The sequence below is a fragment of the Haemaphysalis longicornis genome, unplaced genomic scaffold (assembly GCF_048455015.1).
Source record: "Haemaphysalis longicornis isolate Haplotype H1 unplaced genomic scaffold, Haemaphysalis longicornis Haplotype H1 scaffold_1, whole genome shotgun sequence".
Classification (NCBI taxonomy): domain Eukaryota; kingdom Metazoa; phylum Arthropoda; class Arachnida; order Ixodida; family Ixodidae; genus Haemaphysalis; species Haemaphysalis longicornis.
The window spans coordinates 65,074,617-65,094,856 of NW_027526203.1; the positions used below are offsets into that span (position 1 = coordinate 65,074,617).

At 46.3% G+C, this 20,240-nt stretch overlaps 1 protein-coding gene across 7 annotated transcripts in view; it reads left to right on the forward strand.

Moving 5' to 3' along the window:
- LOC144176773 (uncharacterized) overlaps nt 1-20,240 on the forward strand; it is a 281,475-nt gene that overhangs the window by 216,306 nt on the left and 44,929 nt on the right. For all 7 annotated transcript variants that reach the window (XM_077705232.1, XM_077705229.1, XM_077705230.1 and 4 more), the window contains 2 exons: nt 4,482-4,525; nt 5,922-6,088. In XM_077705232.1, coding sequence (XP_077561358.1) covers nt 4,482-4,525; nt 5,922-6,088 — 211 coding nt within the window. The remainder of the gene's footprint in view (nt 1-4,481; nt 4,526-5,921; nt 6,089-20,240) is intronic.

Here is a 20,240-nt window from a genome sequence, read left to right on the forward strand (position 1 = left end):
CTTACATGAAGGTCAACCACTGCAACGGCTTCGTTACATAGAGGTAGCCAACACATGGGCTTCAATGAGAGTGGCTATGAGGAATTGAAAAACTCTGTTAAATCCAGGAATTCATTACATAGAGGTTTGTTAGGTGCAGGTTTAACTGTAAATCTGCCAGGAGCTGCTAGGTAGGTGTTGATGCCATTTGTTCGACCCCACAGCCCCAATAAAGAGACACAAAAGTGAGAAACGAACACAAAGCATCCTCCGCGGCCAGCTTGTAGACTGCAGCGGGGATGCCACAGGGGTTTACAATGCAGTCTGATGCGATTTCAAACGCCAAAGTGTACATTTTCGCCTATTTCATTTTTGACAGGTGGCTTTGCTTTGCACAGTTGTTCGCAATCTGTCATGTCCGGTGCTATATGTGCCAGCGTGTCATCGCTGCCAGTGTCGACAAATCCATGGGGAGAACGATTCAAGGCAAATGCCAAGTTTGAGCACATTTTTCTCACTAAAAAAATGTGTGGGGAGGAGTTGAAAAACAAAGAAACACCATGCTTAGTGCGGATATTGTAGGCTTCTGATGGCACAGAGAGTGACGCTCACTTCTGCCTGATTGCCACTCCGTCAGAAGCATGGTGACAGGGCCAAAATGTGCAACTTCCATCTCTGGCAGCAATTATCGAGTTCGTTTATTTTATCTTGACCTCAGTTTCTTTTTTTCAGTAAGGTACTGAAAACTAACCCATGTTGCATAACGGAGAATCAGAATTTACATATATATATATATATATATATATGTGTGTATATATATATATATATATATATATATATATATATATATATATATATATATATTTTGTATTAATAGGCTTCAGCTGCAGTGCAAAAACAGAGTGGGAAGTTCAGATTTCTCCATTTGCCCAATGTTTTATAATAGCTTGCCAGGAGCTGCTAGGTAGGTGTTGATGCCATTTGTTCGACCCCACAGCCCCAATAAAGAGACACAAAAGTGAGAAACGAACACAAAGCATCCTCCGCGGCCAGCTTGTAGACTGCAGCGGGGATGCCACAGGGGTTTACAATGCAGTCTGATGCGATTTCAAACGCCAAAGTGTACATTTTCGCCTATTTCATTTTTGACAGGTGGCTTTGCTTTGCACAGTTGTTCGCAATCTGTCATGTCCGGTGCTATATGTGCCAGCGTGTCATCGCTGCCAGTGTCGACAAATCCATGGGGAGAACGATTCAAGGCAAATGCCAAGTTTGAGCACATTTTTCTCACTAAAAAAATGTGTGGGGAGGAGTTGAAAAACAAAGAAACACCATGCTTAGTGCGGATATTGTAGGCTTCTGATGGCACAGAGAGTGACGCTCACTTCTGCCTGATTGCCACTCCGTCAGAAGCATGGTGACAGGGCCAAAATGTGCAACTTCCATCTCTGGCAGCAATTATCGAGTTCGTTTATTTTATCTTGACCTCAGTTTCTTTTTTTCAGTAAGGTACTGAAAACTAACCCATGTTGCATATCGGAGAATCAGAATTTACATATATATATATATATATATATATGTGTGTATATATATATATATATATATATATATATATATATTTTGTATTAATAGGCTTCAGCTGCAGTGCAAAAACAGAGTGGGAAGTTCAGATTTCTCCATTTGCCCAATGTTTTATAATAGCTGTTGGAAGTGTTAAACTTGCACCTTCTAAATGTCTGCCACAGCGGTGATGTTTGGAGTGCCCAAGTGACCATGAAGGGCAGGAATGGCAACACTATCAGCCACCCCTCAGTTGTGGCTCAGGGGGATTGTGCTGTTTTGATTGATTGATTGTAAGGTTTAACTCTTTCGCTACCGCTGGAAAATTGACTAATTTTAGGGGTCCAAGAAAACATTTTTTTTCCTGCTAAAAAATTGGTTAGGCACTAATTGCAGGAGCACAAAATGCAGATTATGTAACGGCATTTCCAATAATACCAGTTTTTAAAGGTTTTTATATATCATAGTTGTAAAAAAAATATCGAAACCAAAATTTTTGTCAAGTTGTCGAAAAAAAATGATAAAAAAGGAGTTGTGTATATCAAACCACCGTTAGTAGAAAAAAATTAGAATATACATTTTGTAGGAAAACATTTCAAAAACACGCCCTAGAAAAAATGTTGACTTGCGCGGAACAGTTTGTCAGATAGTATAAAAAAAAAATGTTATACTCGGTGACAACTTAAGAACGGCACCGGACGTTGCCGCTGTGCCTTATCACCGTAGCCGGATGTTTCTCCGCGCGGCGCAAGTAGGGCGTTACTGGGAATATTTTGAACATGGCGTGAGCCGCTCCCGTGATTTTTTGGACTTAATATGCTTACAAACGACTCCAGTGACGAGAAACAAACTGCGTGAGGCAAGGCAGACGATATCACGCATTCACAGCAAACCCCTTTCAAAACGCACGCGCACTGACGTCACGGGTCCGGCGCTTTGCGGAGTGATACACTACATGAGGTGGTGCCGTTCTTGAGTTGTAACCGAGTATAGCATGCACGGTGCTCCTGTCAAGCGAAGCCCAACCTCCAATTCAAAATGTGCAATTTCGGGTGGTTTCCTGGAATAAATCTGGCGGTTTGTCATTATCAGAGGCACCAATTTGCCCCCTCATAACGTAAGAACATCTTGTCAATGGCTGACTTTGCATTTACAGCGAGCACAATATTTGGGACAAGCACGCGATGCGGAAAAAAACACGCATGAAGTTGAAAACATAACGCCGTGGCTGAAGCTTGTTGTCGTTCATGGTCAGTTATATCTCAAAACATAAAGCTGAGCTTTATTATCATCTTCTTACTCGCAATTGTAGCGTTGCTCGCAAAAATGAGGTACGATGAGCTAGAATCGTGCCCTGCGATCTTTGGCCGAGTAGCAGTTGCGCGCTGAAAAAGATCAGCACAACGAGCCTCCTCTATTGCAGCGCCACCTAACATTTTTCAAATGAAACAGTACAAAAACTTATCAGAGACTTTGTCCGAATAGACAGTTCAACTAAGCAGCAACATTAGACACCCGGATATACCCTCGCATGGAAACGAAACTGGAAGGCGAACAGCTGGCAGTGTAAGGCCGGTTTGAAGCGTTGTCCTCGGCGGAACAGATATCTGGCGACTTGCATCTGAAGTTCTTATCGCAGAAATCGGGTTAGGGTTGGAGGAAATCAGGAGCGCCGTGCTTTGTTCGAGGATCAGTCGCGCACGCTTCAGGCGCCATGGCAGGTAGCCGTGAAGTTGGGTAACTGCGTAGTAGCGCTAAATATGAATTTCGCGATGCAGAAACGAAACCGAAACTGTTGTAAACTGTTTGCGAATGGTCCTGGGGTAAGTAGAACTACCACAGAACTTAGAACAACGTGCGCAAAGGCAATAAAACTGCCTAAAATCATAAAGTAGCTTAGCAACCAGGCACTGCTTGACATTTTCAGCCGATTTCTGGGATTATTACTGTCAGAGTGTGAACCTGACGATTGAAAATCGTTTGCTGCTTCACCATTCACGCTCTGATAGCAAAAAACAAACGCTGGTGCAGAGTAATTACGAGTGGCACAAATTCTTCACTGGTAGCAGTGACGCGCGATGACCACGCCCCTTTTCCACACCCTGGTGATTCAAAAACTTGTCAAAAATCGTGTTTCCGTTGCAAAAATGAAAACAAAACTGATTTTGAAAGGCCATTTTCTGATCTAACTCCGAACAGCTTTACTTGTTCGAGAAACGCCTGGAACGCTATGAAAAGGCGCTCCCAAAAGTATCGATCAAATTGATCGATTTTGATAGGCGCAGTAGTGAAAAAGTTAATGTGCCAACACAACACAGGCGATAAGGCGCGCCGTAATGGAGGGCCCCAGGTTAATTTTGACCACCTGGGGATCTTTAACGTGCACCGAAATCTTGAACATACCGCCGTTGTTGCTTTTCGCCTCCATCAGAAAAGCAGCCACTGCGGCCAGGAATCGAACCTGCGACCTCGCGCTCAGCAGAACAATGCCTTAGCCACGGAGCCACCGCGGCGGGTAGGCATTGTGGTATTGAGAAGGCGGACACGAATTCAGTGCCTTCGATTCCTGGCCATGGCAGCCGCTTTTCTGATGGGGCCAAAAAGCAACAACGGCGGTATGTTCAAGATTTCGGTGCACGTTAAAGATCCCCAGGCGGTCAAAATTAATCTGAAACCCTCCACTACGGCACACCTCATCGCCTGCGTCGTATCGGCACATTAAACCCTACACTCAATCAATTAATCAATGAACGAATTCAGGCTTGGCTGCCCAAGGTTTTTTTTCCTGGTGGAGGCTAAAAACGAAGGTGGCCAAGGTGCACATGAGAGAGGAATCCGGGAGGGGGCGCGCCTCACAGTCCAGTTGTAGCTTGGGTGAAGCGTTGAGCCGTTGCTGTTACTGTGCACCGGATGCTTGGCTGACTGCTGCTTTCTTCTTCCAGAGCTCTCGGTATCTGCCACCTTTGGATGCACCTAAGCCCAAGTAGTGAGTGCACGTCAAGCTTCCTCTCTCTTTTAATCGGGGGGGGGGGGGGGGGGGGGACCTCTTTTTTCCCCAAGTGGAAGAGACATTTGGTTGTCTGATGCGGGCCGTTTAGAAAATGGGGCATGTGAGCTGCCTACTCTAATTTTGGAAGCCAAGCATTGTCTTCCTTACTCCTTGGTGCATGTGGAATATGAATTCCCTCACACTGGTTGTGCATACAAAGTAGTACACTGAGGGGAGTGCATGCGAGAGTGTTGTTGCGCTCTGCTCATAGAAAACTCAGTGGGCCTGCTGCTGTCAGGCAGCTTTTATAACTTATTATTCACCTGGTGAATAATAAGGGCTACAGCAGCAACAAGTGCCATTTTGAAGGCCCAGCTGGGAAAACGGTGAGGCCCAAAGGAAGCAGTGTAGAGAATTCATTTCTGCCAGTTTCCAATGGTCTCTTCCTTTTTGCGGGAGAATGGCCTAAACTAGTGCACACTTGTGAATGGCTGACGTCCTGCAAGCTGCAGTTGTGCCCTAGAAGTTAGCAGGTTTTGAAAGTGAGTAAAAAAAATTCAGTTGCACGTTTTACAAGAACATTGACGGGGAGCTTTTTCAGGGCCTGGTTGTGTTAAAGCTCTTCCATAGTTCTTAAGCATGCATGAGACAGTCTTTGAAGATTTCTGGCATTCTTCTCTCTCTCTGTCTCGCTCTTTCTCTCTCTCTTCCTTTATTTTTTTTTTTTCTGTTGTTTCACAACTGCCTTAGGCCACAGAATTTCTCAACCAAAGCTAGCGCAGATACTTTTCGTTCTTTTCAGAAAACAGCATTTTGATGGGGGCTTTGTATAAGTATAGTCTTGACATGCATTTGAAAGTGTAGATGTAATTTTGATGCTGCTATTGTGATTCGAATGTTTAAAAAGATTAGCATTCCTGGCTAACCACACAGGAAAGAAGATTTTGAAATGCAAACGTGTGTTATCGTTGTGTTATTATTTTTGTGTGATAATTGATAATTAAACATGAATCATTAACCATTAGCTTAGTTAACCCATGTTGCAAATCTTCCAAAAGAACAGTGAGTCTAGAGATGCTACCGAGATGGGGTGGCAGCAAATTTCATTGCTGTCCTCTTGTGTGTGCATTTCCTGCACCTTTTCCCAGCCAGTGGTTCCTCACTGGCCAGTTTCCCGAGGCGGCCTGCACACCGGGGCTTGGCGGCCGACTTTTCCTGGACGCCAGGAGGGCTTTAGGAAGATCTTTTCCGATTTTGTGACGAAAGTGGGAGCCAATGGTAACAGCCACTCGGGAAGGTGGTCGGGGGGCATCATGGATATGCGGAGAGAAATGCCAGCGTCTTTTGCCGATTGGGAGTGAGTGTGAAGCCCGTCCCCCTTCTCTGTTGGCAGCACCCTGAGCGACGGGTACGAGTCGGACTCAACCTTGATCCGCAAGACGGGCAGCCGGATGAACCACTTGGATTCGCGGCAGCAGCGCGAGTGGTACCGGGCTGTGCAGAGAGGGGAGGACATTCCCCTCGAGGGACTGGGCAAGCCTGCTCCCCAGAAGCCCCCAGGTACTCCCCCCTCCTCTTCTCGAGCACTGTGAGGCCTGGGGAACGCCTAGGGCAGGTCAGCTGTGAGCAGGAAGCAGCGTAGGCTCTGCGTTTAAGATGTGTGGCCAAACGAGGGGCATAAAAAGGGGATCTTCCTTCTTTTGAAATGTCGGCGATACCGTTGTGGTTGATGCAAATGGTAGAAATTGTGAAACTACATTTTGCGCTCAAGGCTGAGAACCCATTCTTACACCGATGGCGGAGGAGAGAGATTGACAGGGGCTTCAGTGGGATCCAAGCCAACGGTGCTCTCTCCTGCATTGGGGCGTGCGTATTTGCTAACTACTGCTGCGCCTGACTGCTAAGACAGCTCAACAACTGTTCTGAGTTTGTCTTTATTCACTACTTGAGGAAAATGAATGATCTCGGGTTTAAAATGTATGGTGCAGTGTCACCATTTCAGCAGCGGTTTGGTGGCTGTAAGAGTTTTGCAAGAATGATTGTAGAATTATTTGTAACATGGCTTTCCTAGGACATATTGTCTGCTTGTCCACTGGAATAAAAGGGTAATGCAAGTAACTTCTTCTTGTGCTAGCTAGAAATTGAGGCCTGAAAATGATGGCAGTGTAGTTCCATAGAGTTTGAGCATGCGGATTTTGTTAGCCTCGGAACAAGGGATGCAGGTTCTGTTGTCAGTCAGAGAAATACGGCCAGGAGACTGGCTTTATAACCTTTCTCCAACTGCTTCCACTGGCGAATTATTCAATTGCCTTTGATACAGCCGAGCGGGACTTTTCAGCAGAAAGCCAGGTATGCAACATAGACAGTGTAGCACAACACGTTAGCAACCTCATATACAGGGTGTTAGGACGATAATTAGAGCACTTTAAACTTTTTTCCTGAGCGAACCACTGCTGTGTTCGCACTCAAACTTTACACGAAGGTGACATTTTGTGGTCTATTTTGTTTGACATGGGAACAACGATGGTAGACTTACCTATTTATTCTGAAAATAAAAACAATTTTTCCCTCGGGGGGAAAATGGCGGCCGATTTGGACGTGCGAGCCAGTACAAGCTGATCTTGGAACCACGGCGCCACCTGGGGTAGGCAGAGCGAAACGGACGATGGGGATTCATGCTCCTTCCATGGGAGGAAGGAGCCAAATGGGGTAGCAGATGATCAGAAAATCAGAGTTACTTCGAAGAGCTCTGCAGGTGAAAGCAGGTGAGGAAACAAATTATTGGCTACGATGCACCATGGGAATATTTTATTGTGATTGGTATCAGCTGTATGCAACTATTTGTGATCATTGTAAACTACGGATGAGAGATTTTCTGATTGTCTGCTACCTCATTTGTCTCCTTCCTACCGTGAATCCCCATCATCTGTTTTGGTCTGCATACCCCAGGTGGCGCCACCATTCCAAGATCAACTTGCGCTCGCTCCTACGTTAAAATCAGCCGCCATTTTCCCATAGGTGAAAATGGTTTTTACTTATTTTCAAAATAAACAGGTAAGCAAAGATTCAAAGATTTTATTTCCTCAGAAGTACGAGGAGGCAGGCTAGGACTAAAGGCTACAAAGCCTGACAGAGGCCCCAGCCCCCTTTGGTACAGTACAATGATGAGGCAAAATCAAACAAGCTAGAAATTCTAATGGGAGTTACAAAAATGCAAGCAACATGTAGAGCACAAGACATTACAGAACAATATGGGAAAGGTACAGTAACTACGGCACCGCCGTTGTTCCAGGTGTCAAACAAATTAAACCACAAAATGCGACCTTCATGTGAAGTTCAAGTGTGAACAGAGTGGCGGTTTGCTCAGGAAAAATTTTTAGTGTTCCAATTATCGTCGTACCACCCTGCATGTCGGTAGCCCGGCAGTGGCGAGAAACGGCAGGGGCAGCCAGTTTTGCGGATAGCAAAACTGCGCATTGAAAAACAATGAGTGAAAAAAATAGGCGCATGTTTTTTAATTAAGCCTGTCAGAATGCATGCCCGGGGGTCTCCAGTAAAAAGTAAATGCATACACTGCCACAGCACACAATTGCGGGTGGAATTATAGAAAATATATTTATTCTTGCTTAGTTTTAATTTGATTATACAAGTTTTGGATTATAGGAATGGTGTTCACTACCCCGACAGATTTGTATCGTTGAGATCTTACACCTGTTGAATACTTGCCCCAACTAGTATCCCCAAATCAGACATGGTTAGGGCCACCATCGGTGAGAAGCATTTCACTGCTCACCAAAGAATCTGAGGGGATAGCTGGGTCAGCATTTGTAAATGCCTGTGGGGAGAGCTGCTCCCATCCAGAGGGGGAAGCGTCTGGTCTGGGTGGCCGCACGCAAAAACACAGGGAAGCCCGGGCAGGGGAGCCTGGCTGGCCAAAACAGAACAAAGTGTAGGCCTGTGTGCGTCTCATTCGTTCTAGTTGGAATGGAAGCAAGTCCCATTGCGGCTGGCCACTAAAGTCACCTGCACAAAATATCCACACTGGTGTTCAAATGAATGAGTGTGTTGAGACCTTTTGCCGAGCACAGGGAATTTTTCTAGTGTTAATTGCTACAGCCACGTGCATGTCTTTCAGTACCTAAATGATCTGTATAGTGTAAAACAGTTTTTGAATTCCGACACAGCTTTCATTTAATATCAAGAAATTGAATGTGTATTTCTCAGCTTGTGGAAGCTGAATGTTTGCCTCAAGAATGTTTGCCTCAAGGCGCCTAGAATGTATAGATTTTTGTGCCCCATGGTTTTAATGAGGCATGTACCGTATAAACCGGGATTTGGGATTTGAGGTTCAAAATGCTGACAACAGAAACATTCTGTGAAGAGGCTCACGAGGAGCATGATTGTACTTAGTATACAGTGTAGACCATTTATAACGTAACCACTTATAGTGCGGGATTGGATATAACGCGGGTTCTTGTGACCACCGGTTCGCCTCCTGTACAACTCAATGCATAAGCATACTGCTTAAAATGTGGTTGGCTGAAGCACAATATCGTTTGTAGTGCAGTTTTTTGGTTTTAAGGTTGCAAGGAAGAAAAAAAAGAAGAATCAGCCATCTGACACAGCACGTGCTCCCTGCTCTTTTCTTAACTACAACACACAAAAGATAAAAATACACACTTAGTTCACGTGTTCTATTTGTACTCGAGTGATAACCACAACTTGCCTTGCTTGACTCACCTCAGAAGATAGCAAGCTCTCCATGGAGGGAAGAAAAGCTTCGGAGAGGCCCTGACGTCACATCTACAGCAGCCGGTCATGCCATTTTGGTAGACTGCCCTTTTTTGCGTGTGTTTTGCGTGCTCGCGCCACCTCCACCACCTTTGCTCGCTTCCCTATCTGCCTCGCCTCTGCCTGCCGACCATTGGCTACGGGCTGGGCCGTGCAGTGATGTAGGGCCTCGGTGGGCTGGCCTTCGGCGCCTTTGCTAGGACATGGATGCCAGCGGCCTACAGTGGAGGCGAAAAAATTGCTTCTTCCACACTTCTCCCAATGAACTGGTGGCCATCGGGGCTCTTCTAAGCTTTCTTTCCTCTATTGCAAGATAGCGAGCTGTGACGACAGAGGTTTCCACTACCCGTACTTATGCTGATAAGCGACCACCTTCGGCATCGCGAACGCAAGGTGGGGTGAAAAAAAAAATCTTTGTTGCATTTTTATCACGTTTTCCCGCGCCATTCATTCGTAGACACTAAGAAATGCAGCCGTTCTCCTTGAAAACACAAAGAGAAAGGAAGTTAACCTGCCACGGTGGCTCAGTGGTAAGGCGTTGTGCTGCTGAGCACAAGGTCGCGGGTTCGCTTCCCAGCCGCAACGGCCACTTTTCTGATGGAGGCGAAAAGCAAAAACGCCTGTGTGTTCGAGATTTCGACGCAGCTTAAAGATCACCGGGTGGTCAAAATTAATCTGGAGCCCTCCACTATGGCGTGCCTCATCACCTGCGCTGTGTCGGCGCGTAAAACCATACAATTAATCAATCAGAAAGGAAGTTGAAGCCACGCTCACTGTCTGTAAGACCCTGTAGCAGCGGCTGATGTGGAAAAAAAAAATCAAATAAAAGGCCGCACCTATGTTTTTAAGAGGCCTACATCTGAGTGACGATAAAGAAAGAATGATTGAAAGGTAGGTTGCAGTGTGGTTGGATTCGCATATGTTTTCGTTGTACTAGTAGTGCAATAGTCCTTATAGTGCGGATTTTCGCAGCTCCGGCAACATACGTTATATGTGGTCTACACTGTAGTTTCAGTCTTCGTCCATCCTCACCATAGAAGGCAGTGGCCTTGGTAATTACGGAAAGAGTACATGTTTCCATTGAAGTCATCACTGGCCCAACTTGTGACATTTGGGTGTGAAAACGCATACATTGTTGCACAAAATATGATAAAAGGGTTTAGTGGCATAGGTAGGAAACAGAAGCATGCCCCAGGAAGTGAAGTGACCTGCACTCTCTCTTTCCAAGCAGGAGCTTTGCTCAGACTTCTGCAGTTCTGGTGGCCAGCCGTAACAAAGTTCTCTGAACTGTGCCATTCCCCGCAAAGACACATTTTCATTGTTTCACTACCGTTTGTACTTAGATGAAGAAACAGTCTGTTGCATACAACATACAAGACAATACTGCAGCATGGCTACGTAACTGTTAAGGTGCACATTATGTGTGGACTATTGTCGTAATGACTGAGGCTATACGTGACTGTTCTGCCATCTCATGGCGAGTTTGTGAAACGAAATGGCTGCACTTGGGAGGATCTGTTTGTCTTGTTTTTCGGCGCTGCGGGGAATGTTTGTCTTCCACATTTTTAAATTTTTCATCGGCATTTCTGCAGGCCTCACTGAAAGCACTGCTGCTATTGTCACTTGGCTGGGCTCATAGCTTATGCCTGCTACGCGCCCACGTCCTGTGCGACTGTTACGGCCATCAGAACAGGGTGAAACAAATTTGGGCAGTGCTTCTGCAGCATTCAAGTCCTTTGTGGGCCTGCATTGTGGTTGGGCCAAGCAACGGTTGCCACAGTGGTTTCGGTGCAAAAACCAAGTGGGGCGCACTCTGTTTTATTACTGTGGCATTTAGCAAGGGTTTTACGAAGGAAGAATGCAGACTCATTTTGTGTGCACCACCTTGACTTATGAAGATGACGTTTCTGGCCTTAGTGTTTGCACTGTTGGATGTTTTGTAGGGTAGTCCAGAATAGTGCTTTTCTATTCTACTCATGTCTGTACCTTGGTTCCACGCACCTTCACAACAGTGTGCTTTTTAGCAACACGCATAGGCGCTCACACGGGGCAAGGCAAGGAGATCCCCTCCTTGTACTGCAAGGGAAGGGCACAAAATCTGTGTACCTTTTTCCTTCAGAATAGAAGAACAGATTTAGTTCCGGCCCCTCGTGCTGCTGACAAGGGAGTGGTGGAACTGTTTCTGATCCGTTGTGTACCAAGAGTCTTCAAGGTCTGAATTAGTAGTATTTGATAGAAAATTCTCTTTTCACCCAACACCCTTTATTTTTGCCTGCACTGAATTTGGCACCAATTCGGTGATTTAAAAAACTTTGCAGGAGGCAAAAATTTTATGTTAACCATTCCAATCACTAGCTACACTTGCGCTTTTTCTTGCCGAGATTCTCGCAAGTCGAGCATGCAGGACTTTGCAAAGATGGACGTTTGTCTCTAGGCGAACACACGGAACGCCAATTTTGTGTCACAGGGTGCTTGTGTCACAGTACCTGAGCTGCTTAGACATGTTGGTTCTTGGGGGAGGAGGGGGAGGGGGAGAGAAAATGCTAAGATAATTCTTGAGGGGGATGCTTTTAATGAGGATGGGCCCCCCCTCATGCAGGCGCGTTGGTGTACTTCAGCTCTCTAAGCCAACACAGACGCACATTTACAACTTGAACGTTCTTGGTCGCCCTGGTGACAAAGAGAATTTGATTCTAAAACCACTTAGCACATTGCGAAATTCTTCGAAGCTGTTGCGAAATTCTTCCCACGCCTCTCTTATTTTGCTGCTCCAAGCAGTTTTGAGCCACTCCCAGCTGCTCCGGGTTTCATTGGCAGGAGCAGCTCCTCGTTGGCTCCGCCCACCACTTCCGGAGCCACTCAGTCGTATTTCACTTACACTGGGGAGCAGCTCAGAGCTGCCCCAAACTGCTCTCGCTGCTCGGAATGACAGAAAGGCGGGCAGACGACACATGCAAAGGGACACTCGGGGTCTCGTTGGTGTGTTCGCTCGTTCCTGCTCAGTGTGAGAATGGTGGCATTGTCTGGTGTTCCTTTGCAGTTCGTGATTACGAGTGACGTTGAGATGCCAGTGTGTCTGTGGTCTTCAACATATATGGGGCACCAGTGTTTAACTAAAGGAACCAGGTTTTCACGTCTGCCGGTACTTATATACAATACAAATGACGGCATTTGGACACTATCATTAAATGTTTGTATGACCGCTCGCTGAGGCAAATGCGATGGGATTTTGCATCAGTTTGCATCCTGGATTAGTTGAGCCTCGTTATAAGAGACATGGATGTAAGAGACAAATGGGTATAAGAGACACTATTCACCCACATGGTTGGCTGCCCTATCTTTCCCATTAAATTGACCTCTTTTATAACAGACATCGGATGCAGAAGACAGTTGGTTATGAGGGACAAGTCATCCTTGAACTTTAATCAACAGTCTCGCTTGTAACAAACATTTTAACTTTAGATGCAGTGCCACCAGTTACTAATTGTAGTTGCTTCCATTGTGGAAATACAGGTGGACAACAGACGCCTGCAGTCGCTATTTATTGTAACTTCAGCAAACACACAGTGGTTCAGTCAGCTATTAAATGATGATGAGAAGCCCTGCCAATGGAAATGCAACTGACAGAAGTGGTTGAAGCTTACTGCCATCCATTGGATGGAGCGTGATCGCACATGTGGGCTCTCCCACTCGTGTAGCTCCCAATCAAGAAGCATTGCAGATGTTGAATCCTGCAAGCGTAATGAATAGCCTGTGCACACAGCGGAAGAAGCTGTGCACTCTGGCTATTTATCAGGCTTGTGCACTCAACATCTACGATTCATCTTCCACAAACAATGAAAGGAAAAAAAGCTTGTAGAATCGGTTGTAAAAAACAGGTCATGAAGCAAACAAAGATTCAGAACTGTTTCATAAATTCTGGGGGCCAAACATAAATTAGAAGGAATCTTTTGCAACATGCTGTAGCGTTCTTTTGAGCTTATTTTAGTCATACAGTGCCCACATTGAACTAGGGTCTGATTAGTAAGTGAAAACATGCTTCCCTGCTTATAAGAGACATCTCATATAAGAGACAGAAAGTGCTCCCTGGTACGTGTCTCTTATAAAGGGGTTCAACTGTATAAATTTTGCCTCAAGATACGCCACCGTTTCGTCGCAGCTACCACATGAGTCGAGTATGTCCAAAATTGCAGGTAGGGCACTGGCTATGCAAAGTAGACAGGTCATTTTGACCCGCCAGTGCACACCTCACAGAACTTGCTCAGCCACAAACGGAATACGCATGAAAACAGCTTTTCGTAACACAAGGAAACAGCGCATTTGGTTGCATTGGCAACATTTCTCGAAACAACTCAGAAATTTTGTTGTTACTTTTACAGCCGTCTTAAAAAACTATTTGTAGTAGTAATTGGTCACCAAAAATAATTACCAGAGTTCTAACTTTGCGTTGTTGAGTGCCTACACGTGGTGCCGACACGAGCAGATGACAGATCGTCTGCTCCTCCACAGTACGCCTGCCGCGCCGGTTTGCTGGCAGCTCAGAGCTGCTTTGAGCAGGCAAAAAAAAAAAAGGGGGGGGGGGGGGGGGGAGACCAATTGCCATGACAAAGGACACCGGGCGCCCACAGGTGCACCAAGATCTCTTTTATTTCTTTCTGCTAGGATGGTGAGTGAAAACCACTGAAGGTGGTGGCCATGAATCTCCAAAAACCACCGCAGGAAAAAAAGAAAAAAAAAAAAAAACGTTTTGCTTTCAATACTTTCCACCTGCTGGCAGAACAGTCACATTGTGCGTAGCGCCACTTCCGCATGGTGTAAAGAACGTTGTGTGTATAGCCTTGTCCCCACGCAGTGTACGCATTGTCCCCATACTAGTCTTCAGTCAGGCTTCTCTGTAGCCAAGTGTGTTCTCTTTGGAGAAAGCACACTGTTCTGAACCTGACTCGCAGACTCATTGTAGTGCAGGAACTAGACTACCGTCTCTCAGCAGTTTGTTTGGGCTTGTGCGCTCTTTGTGCTCCGGGCGGTAGTCATAACAATGATGCCAAAGTTTAGCAGAGTATTTTGTCATGGCTGGCTTTGCTTGACAGATGAACTGCAGGCGGTAAGCATGGACATTGACCTGCGGCTGTAAAAAGAAGGCAGTGCATATTATTTCACTTCCTCATAGCTATGGCATGCTTGCGCGTTATTTTCACATATGCAAATGTGAACACTTTTATTGTGGTTTTTGCTGCGCTGCATGTGTTTTCACATCTGCCACAGCGCTGCAAGCCGAGCCAATAGCCATGCTAATGGAAACCTGCGCTCTTCTCGTGGCCTCGAACCAGACATCTTAAGCTCTCGTGGTCTGATGTCCACGAGTGATGAACACTCTTGTCAGCAAGCTCGGATGATGTACATCCTCGGCGTAGGCTGAGTTGCAGCACTCATTCGGAGGGTTGACACAGTGCAGAACACAAAGCAAGGATGAGGAATCTATGAATAGACGAAACAGGGGTGCCCACAAAGGTAGCATGCAGGTGTAAGCAGCGGCGTTAGTGCAACGACTGCTACATCAGGCAAGGGGCGAGCCTTGTGGGCATCTTTTTTTTTTTTTTTTTTCAGGAAAAACTCGACCTGTGTCCTGGTTTGTACGGTACCATGTATAGAAATTGTGGAGTTGGCAGGTTTCAAGCCTAAATGTTGAGCAGAGTGCTTTCCTTGGGGTGAAAAGTTGAGCCACTGTTGTTCTTGCTGATTGTTGCTGTGAAGTGAAGAAAGAAAAAAGAGAAGCTGGTGACTTTGTGTCCCCACAGGACGTGGTCTGGGCTGTCCCTTGGCGAGCACTGGTACTAACGCTGGCTGCAACCACTAACCGACTAAGCGAGCAGGGGGAAACTGAGCCCGGCTGCACACCAGAGGGCCTGCAGGGAAGCAGCAGCTGTCGGTACTCGAGAGTTTCCCCATCACCCCTCCCCTTGGGCAAATGCGACAGTAGATGCCAAGTCGAGTTCGCTGGGCCTGTGCGAATAGTCATTTCTGCCCGTGAAGCGAATAATTACTCCCGTGTCATGAAAATTTTCAGCTTTTGGAGTTTTCGGTGACTGGGAAAGCAGAGAAAGAAAAACAAAGGGAGCACCCAGAGCTATGGTGTACTGCAAACACCACAACAGACGAGTGGACTTGGTTTATGAGTGTCCAGTTTCAGGGTAAGCCAGCAAGTGGGGAGAAGGTTTGGGCACAGAACGTTTCCTTTGGCCATAGCCAACTTGGCCTGGCCAACCCTGAACTGCAAGGATTCACTATCGATTTTGATGTCATTCAGTGGCTGTTTTTATCGCCCTTCTACGTACAGTCGAATCCCGCTACAACGAAATTGACGGGACGTGCGAAAAATTTTGTTGTAGCGGAAATTTGTTGAGGTGGAATCTGCCTTAACTCACCATGCAAGAGCAAGAAAAATACCCTCTATATTATCGGCAACATTGGTCGCATAATGCAACGTTTAGAAAAAGGAATAACGTGCAATCACGTCGCCTTTATTCGGACAACAAACATACGAATATGTAGGTTTTAAAGTGAGGCTTTCTATGTCTCACTGATGGCGTCTGTAGTCCACCTCAAAACCCACTACAGGGAAGCCAACTTTCTCGGACTATGATGATGATCGTGGGTGAACGGAAAAAAATAAAATTGATTCCTATGGTAGGAATCGAACCTGGGTCCCTCACTTTGTGGAGCCGACGTTTACCCAATGGGCCACTCGGACACAGTCGAAGCTTAAGGGGAACTCTCCTGCTAATATTCTGTGGGACTGGCATGAACCACGGGGTTAAAAACCATGGTGCACCAATACGAAAGGCTTTACAAATACATATCAACATTCACTGCGGCCTAGTTTGCTTATTTTATAAAATGTAAGTTTTGTGCTGAAATAAAGAAATATAACGCTCGCTTGCTAGACAGCTAGCGGCCACCTAGTGAAAACTGGATTAACCAAAATGTGTTTCTTGTTTATTTTTTACCTCAGTAAAGAGGTGATATATTTCTCAAAGAAGCAAACTAGGCGGTTAGGAAGATTTCTATGAATTTTTAAAACCTTTCATATCGGTGCACTATGGTTTTTAAGCCCGTGGGTCAGGAATTAGCAAGTCCCATAGGAATGGGTTCAGGTGAGACAGCCTAGCGAAGCTTTCTATGTCTCACTAATGGTGTCTGTAGTCTACCTCAAAACCCACTGCAGGAAAGCCAACTTCCACCTGTGAAGCGTACTCTTCCTCAAATATACTCCTTCACAGGTGAAGCCTGCTTTAGGTTTTCATATCAGCAGACGAATCCCTTATGAGAAAGCTTCGCTTTCAGCCATCGCTATTGTTAGACAGAGGTGTGCATCATTTTTTTACCCGTACATAAAGAGCACGTTACAGGGGGGAATAAATGCAGTCGCAGAACATATTGCTGTATAACAAGGCATATCTACCGAGTTGATTACTTGCAGGTAGCCGCTAGACTGTCCGAAGCCCCCCTCCACGTGGCCCCCGCTCGCTTGAGGCAGGAATGGCGCCCGTTATCTTATCTATCTTATCCTCTGACTGGGCATGGCAGCATCTGACCTTGGCAGTCGAGCCGCGTGTGCCTTTTTTTTAAGATAGGATGTCGCAGGTTCAAGACTAGGCATGCAAACATGATTTTTGCTTTTGCTTTGAAGAATGGTAGAAGGAAAATTGCACTGACACATGGTCACAACGCATACATGCCGGCACAGCATAAGCAAGGCACATTCACGCAATTTCAACTGGATATGGATTGGCTGTAGCTTTGGTAGGCGAACCAGGCCTGTGCATTGTCTAAAGACGGCCAGCCACATCGTCATCACCAGCAAACAATGGCATCCGTCTGTGCGTTTTTGTTTATTGGTGGTGGTGTGGGTGCATGGCACACATTTTCTGTGAAACTAAGTGCCCTGAATGTATAAAAAGTTAAAGATGGCTGGGGTTATGCTTATTTTAATGTAAAATAAATGTTTAAACCCACCCCCAGCGAGCGAAAATTTTCTTGAAACGAAAACAATCCAAATGGTTTGGTGTGGCGAGGACTCTGATGGGGGATTGAAAATATTTCGTAGAAGTGGAGTTCGTTGTAGCGGTGTTCGACTGTAATACCATCACTTGTTGTTGTTGCCATTTCCCCAAACTGCTCTTATCCCATAAACAGCTACAGTAGGGAAGTAAACTTTCAGTCAAGGACGCCTGCGAGGCACTATCCATTAGGCCAGGATTCCAAACTGACCTCACAGGCGCTGCCTCCAATCACTCGTGCGGGCCCAGTTGTGGGGATCCCCTTTGGTGCACAATCTTCACTCTGGCAATGTACGAGTCAGAAAATTTGAAGATCTGCGCTGCCCGTGAAAACTGTGGTACAGAATCTGCACAGGGTGCTCACATTTTGGGCCTGAAAATTTTTCCAGCGAGGGTTCCGTCAGCGAGGATGCCTCCGTTGTAACACCGGCTGCAGTGAGAGCATCTGAAGCTGCTGAGCATCATCTCCTGTTAACACTCGTGCATTGCGGTGAAGCTTGTGAGGGTGCTTGGTACATTGTACATGACGCACTAGTCGCCGAGGTGGTTTACTACCGCCCAGGTGGAATGCGATACTATTCGGACGCCCTTAGAACCTGTGGAGTGTGTCTTTAATGGTAGTGATGGCATAGCTGAGTGTTGAAAAAAACGTCGTGGGTAGCGAAAGTGTGGCCCGAGCACTGCTCGGGGCAGCCGGGCTCAGTGGGGTTTTGTGCATCCGGTGTGCACCCGAGGAAAAGTGATGGCGGGGAAAGCTTGTCGTTGGTGGGCGCATCCCGTCGGGTTGTGGTCTTAGAACCAAGAGGGTGGCACAAGGGGCCTTTCTGCTGTTGCTGCTGCTGCTGCTGCAAGCCTTCTCATCACATGCCACACACACACGCACACACCAGATAAGGTGGCACATTGTAGCCTGCAGTCGGCGGACATTTTCTTCTTCTTGGACAACATTTCTGCTGTGCCTGGTGCTGCACCATTAGTGGGGCGACTGCTTGTGTGGGGCTGGTGTGGTCCATTTCGGCTTGCTTAAAATGGTGCATGTAAGCATGTTGCATGAAAAAATGTGCTGTTCCTGTGATGGGGCATGTCCAAGCAAGCCCATTTATTCTCTATTCTTTCTTTATTTATCTAGCCATTTATGATCTTCCTTTGGTGAGCGTTCGTTTGGAGCATGGTTTCTCAAAGTGGGTTCTGCGGAACCTAGGGGTTCCGCAGGCCCCTCCTCAGGGTTCCGCGAGCCACTGATAAATTTTCCCTGGTTCCGCAGTCGCAAAGTATTATATGGTGAACTTGAGGTGCGATAGATTTAAGGAACCTCCTTTACTCGCGCCCGAGTGTCAGTAAGCACATCTCGGCGCATAAGAGAAACGCGCGAGCTGCGCAAAAAAATCTCGCCAGCAGCTTGTAGCCAGCCAGACTCCCAAAACGGGCCACGGGATTAAACTATTGCACTTGAATCTCGGCCTTATATTACCCCCATGCGCATTTCTCCTGTTTAGAGATAGCCGCTAGCGTACGCATTCGCGTAAAGTCGACGGAAAAAAAACGATACCCTTGCTTGCTTTTGAATTTATTGCACGTTAATGTAGCATGAACGGAATGAAAACTGGCGGGAGGGGGGGGGGGTTTCCTTGGCACTTAACGGAACTTAGCAGGGTTCCCTGGGACCAACATGCTTGAGAACCCCTGGTTTGGAGTATCATCGCACTTCTCTGTGGGGCTAGTTAATTGCATTAGAGAGCTGTGAAGGGAGCATTGTTCATGCACTCAAGCGTCCTCTGCTCCGAGCATTTACAGTAGAATCTTGATGATATGATTACGGCTGATCCGAATTTCACAATCCTACAAATTTTAGGGGCGCTTCGGATGGATTACGTTACTATATAAAATACGCTGTCATTCGGGCTTACACGGATAGTTTTTGAAGCCTCCACAGTTGATACGAACGTGCGAGACAATTTCAAACTTTTCCGCAAATGAAATTTTGACAGACAGTGATGGGGAAGATGCCGACGGGTGTGACGAAGTGCTGTCATCGTCGGATAACCATCATGCTCTCGATCTTCTGCGACGCACCACAAGTGCCGGAAGCGGGAGCGACAAAACGACGGCACGGTTTTACGCGTTTCAGGCGGCATTCCTCACTGAGATGCAAGGCAAGAAAGTACAAAAGAGCATTAGGGCCTTTTTCAGTTCACAGTAGTTATGTTTAATGAAGTTTGTTAATTTTTATGTTCATCTGGACTTGTTTGGCTCATACAAATTCAGGATGATATGAAGATTTTGTGTGGCCCCAACGAATTCGTATCATCAAGATTCTACTGTATTACTGCCTACGCACTGGGCACAGTGGAAAACGCGTCCCCCAAGCAGCTGTGGTAGCAAGTGGTCCAGCTCTAACGAACATCCTCGAAACCAGCCTGCACCTGTGAACTTACTTTCCGTGCTGCTTTTTCTGCAACTCCAGTGCTATTGAGCAAATCTGCGTCGAGATTCGTTTCATGTCAGGTTTTGTAATTGAGACAAGCCATCAGTGCTGCTTTACCCGAGTGGTTTTGAAATGTTCTGCATTCTGAGTGACAATGTTATGTCGGCTGGACCGAACAGCCGCACCACACCACTCGCAACAAACCCAGACCGATCGGAGCTCTTTATTGAAGGATGGTTGGTCCTATACAAACCCAGACCAATCGGAGCTCTTTATTGAAGGATGGTTGGTCCTATAATATACATAGTTAATGAGTGTGGCGCTACACCTTGACGTCTCGGTGTAAGATGGATTGTTTTCTTCCATGACTATGCAGATTCGGCAGGCACCCACAGTGGTTTTCAAGGCTGTGCGTGCAATGGAGAACTGATATACG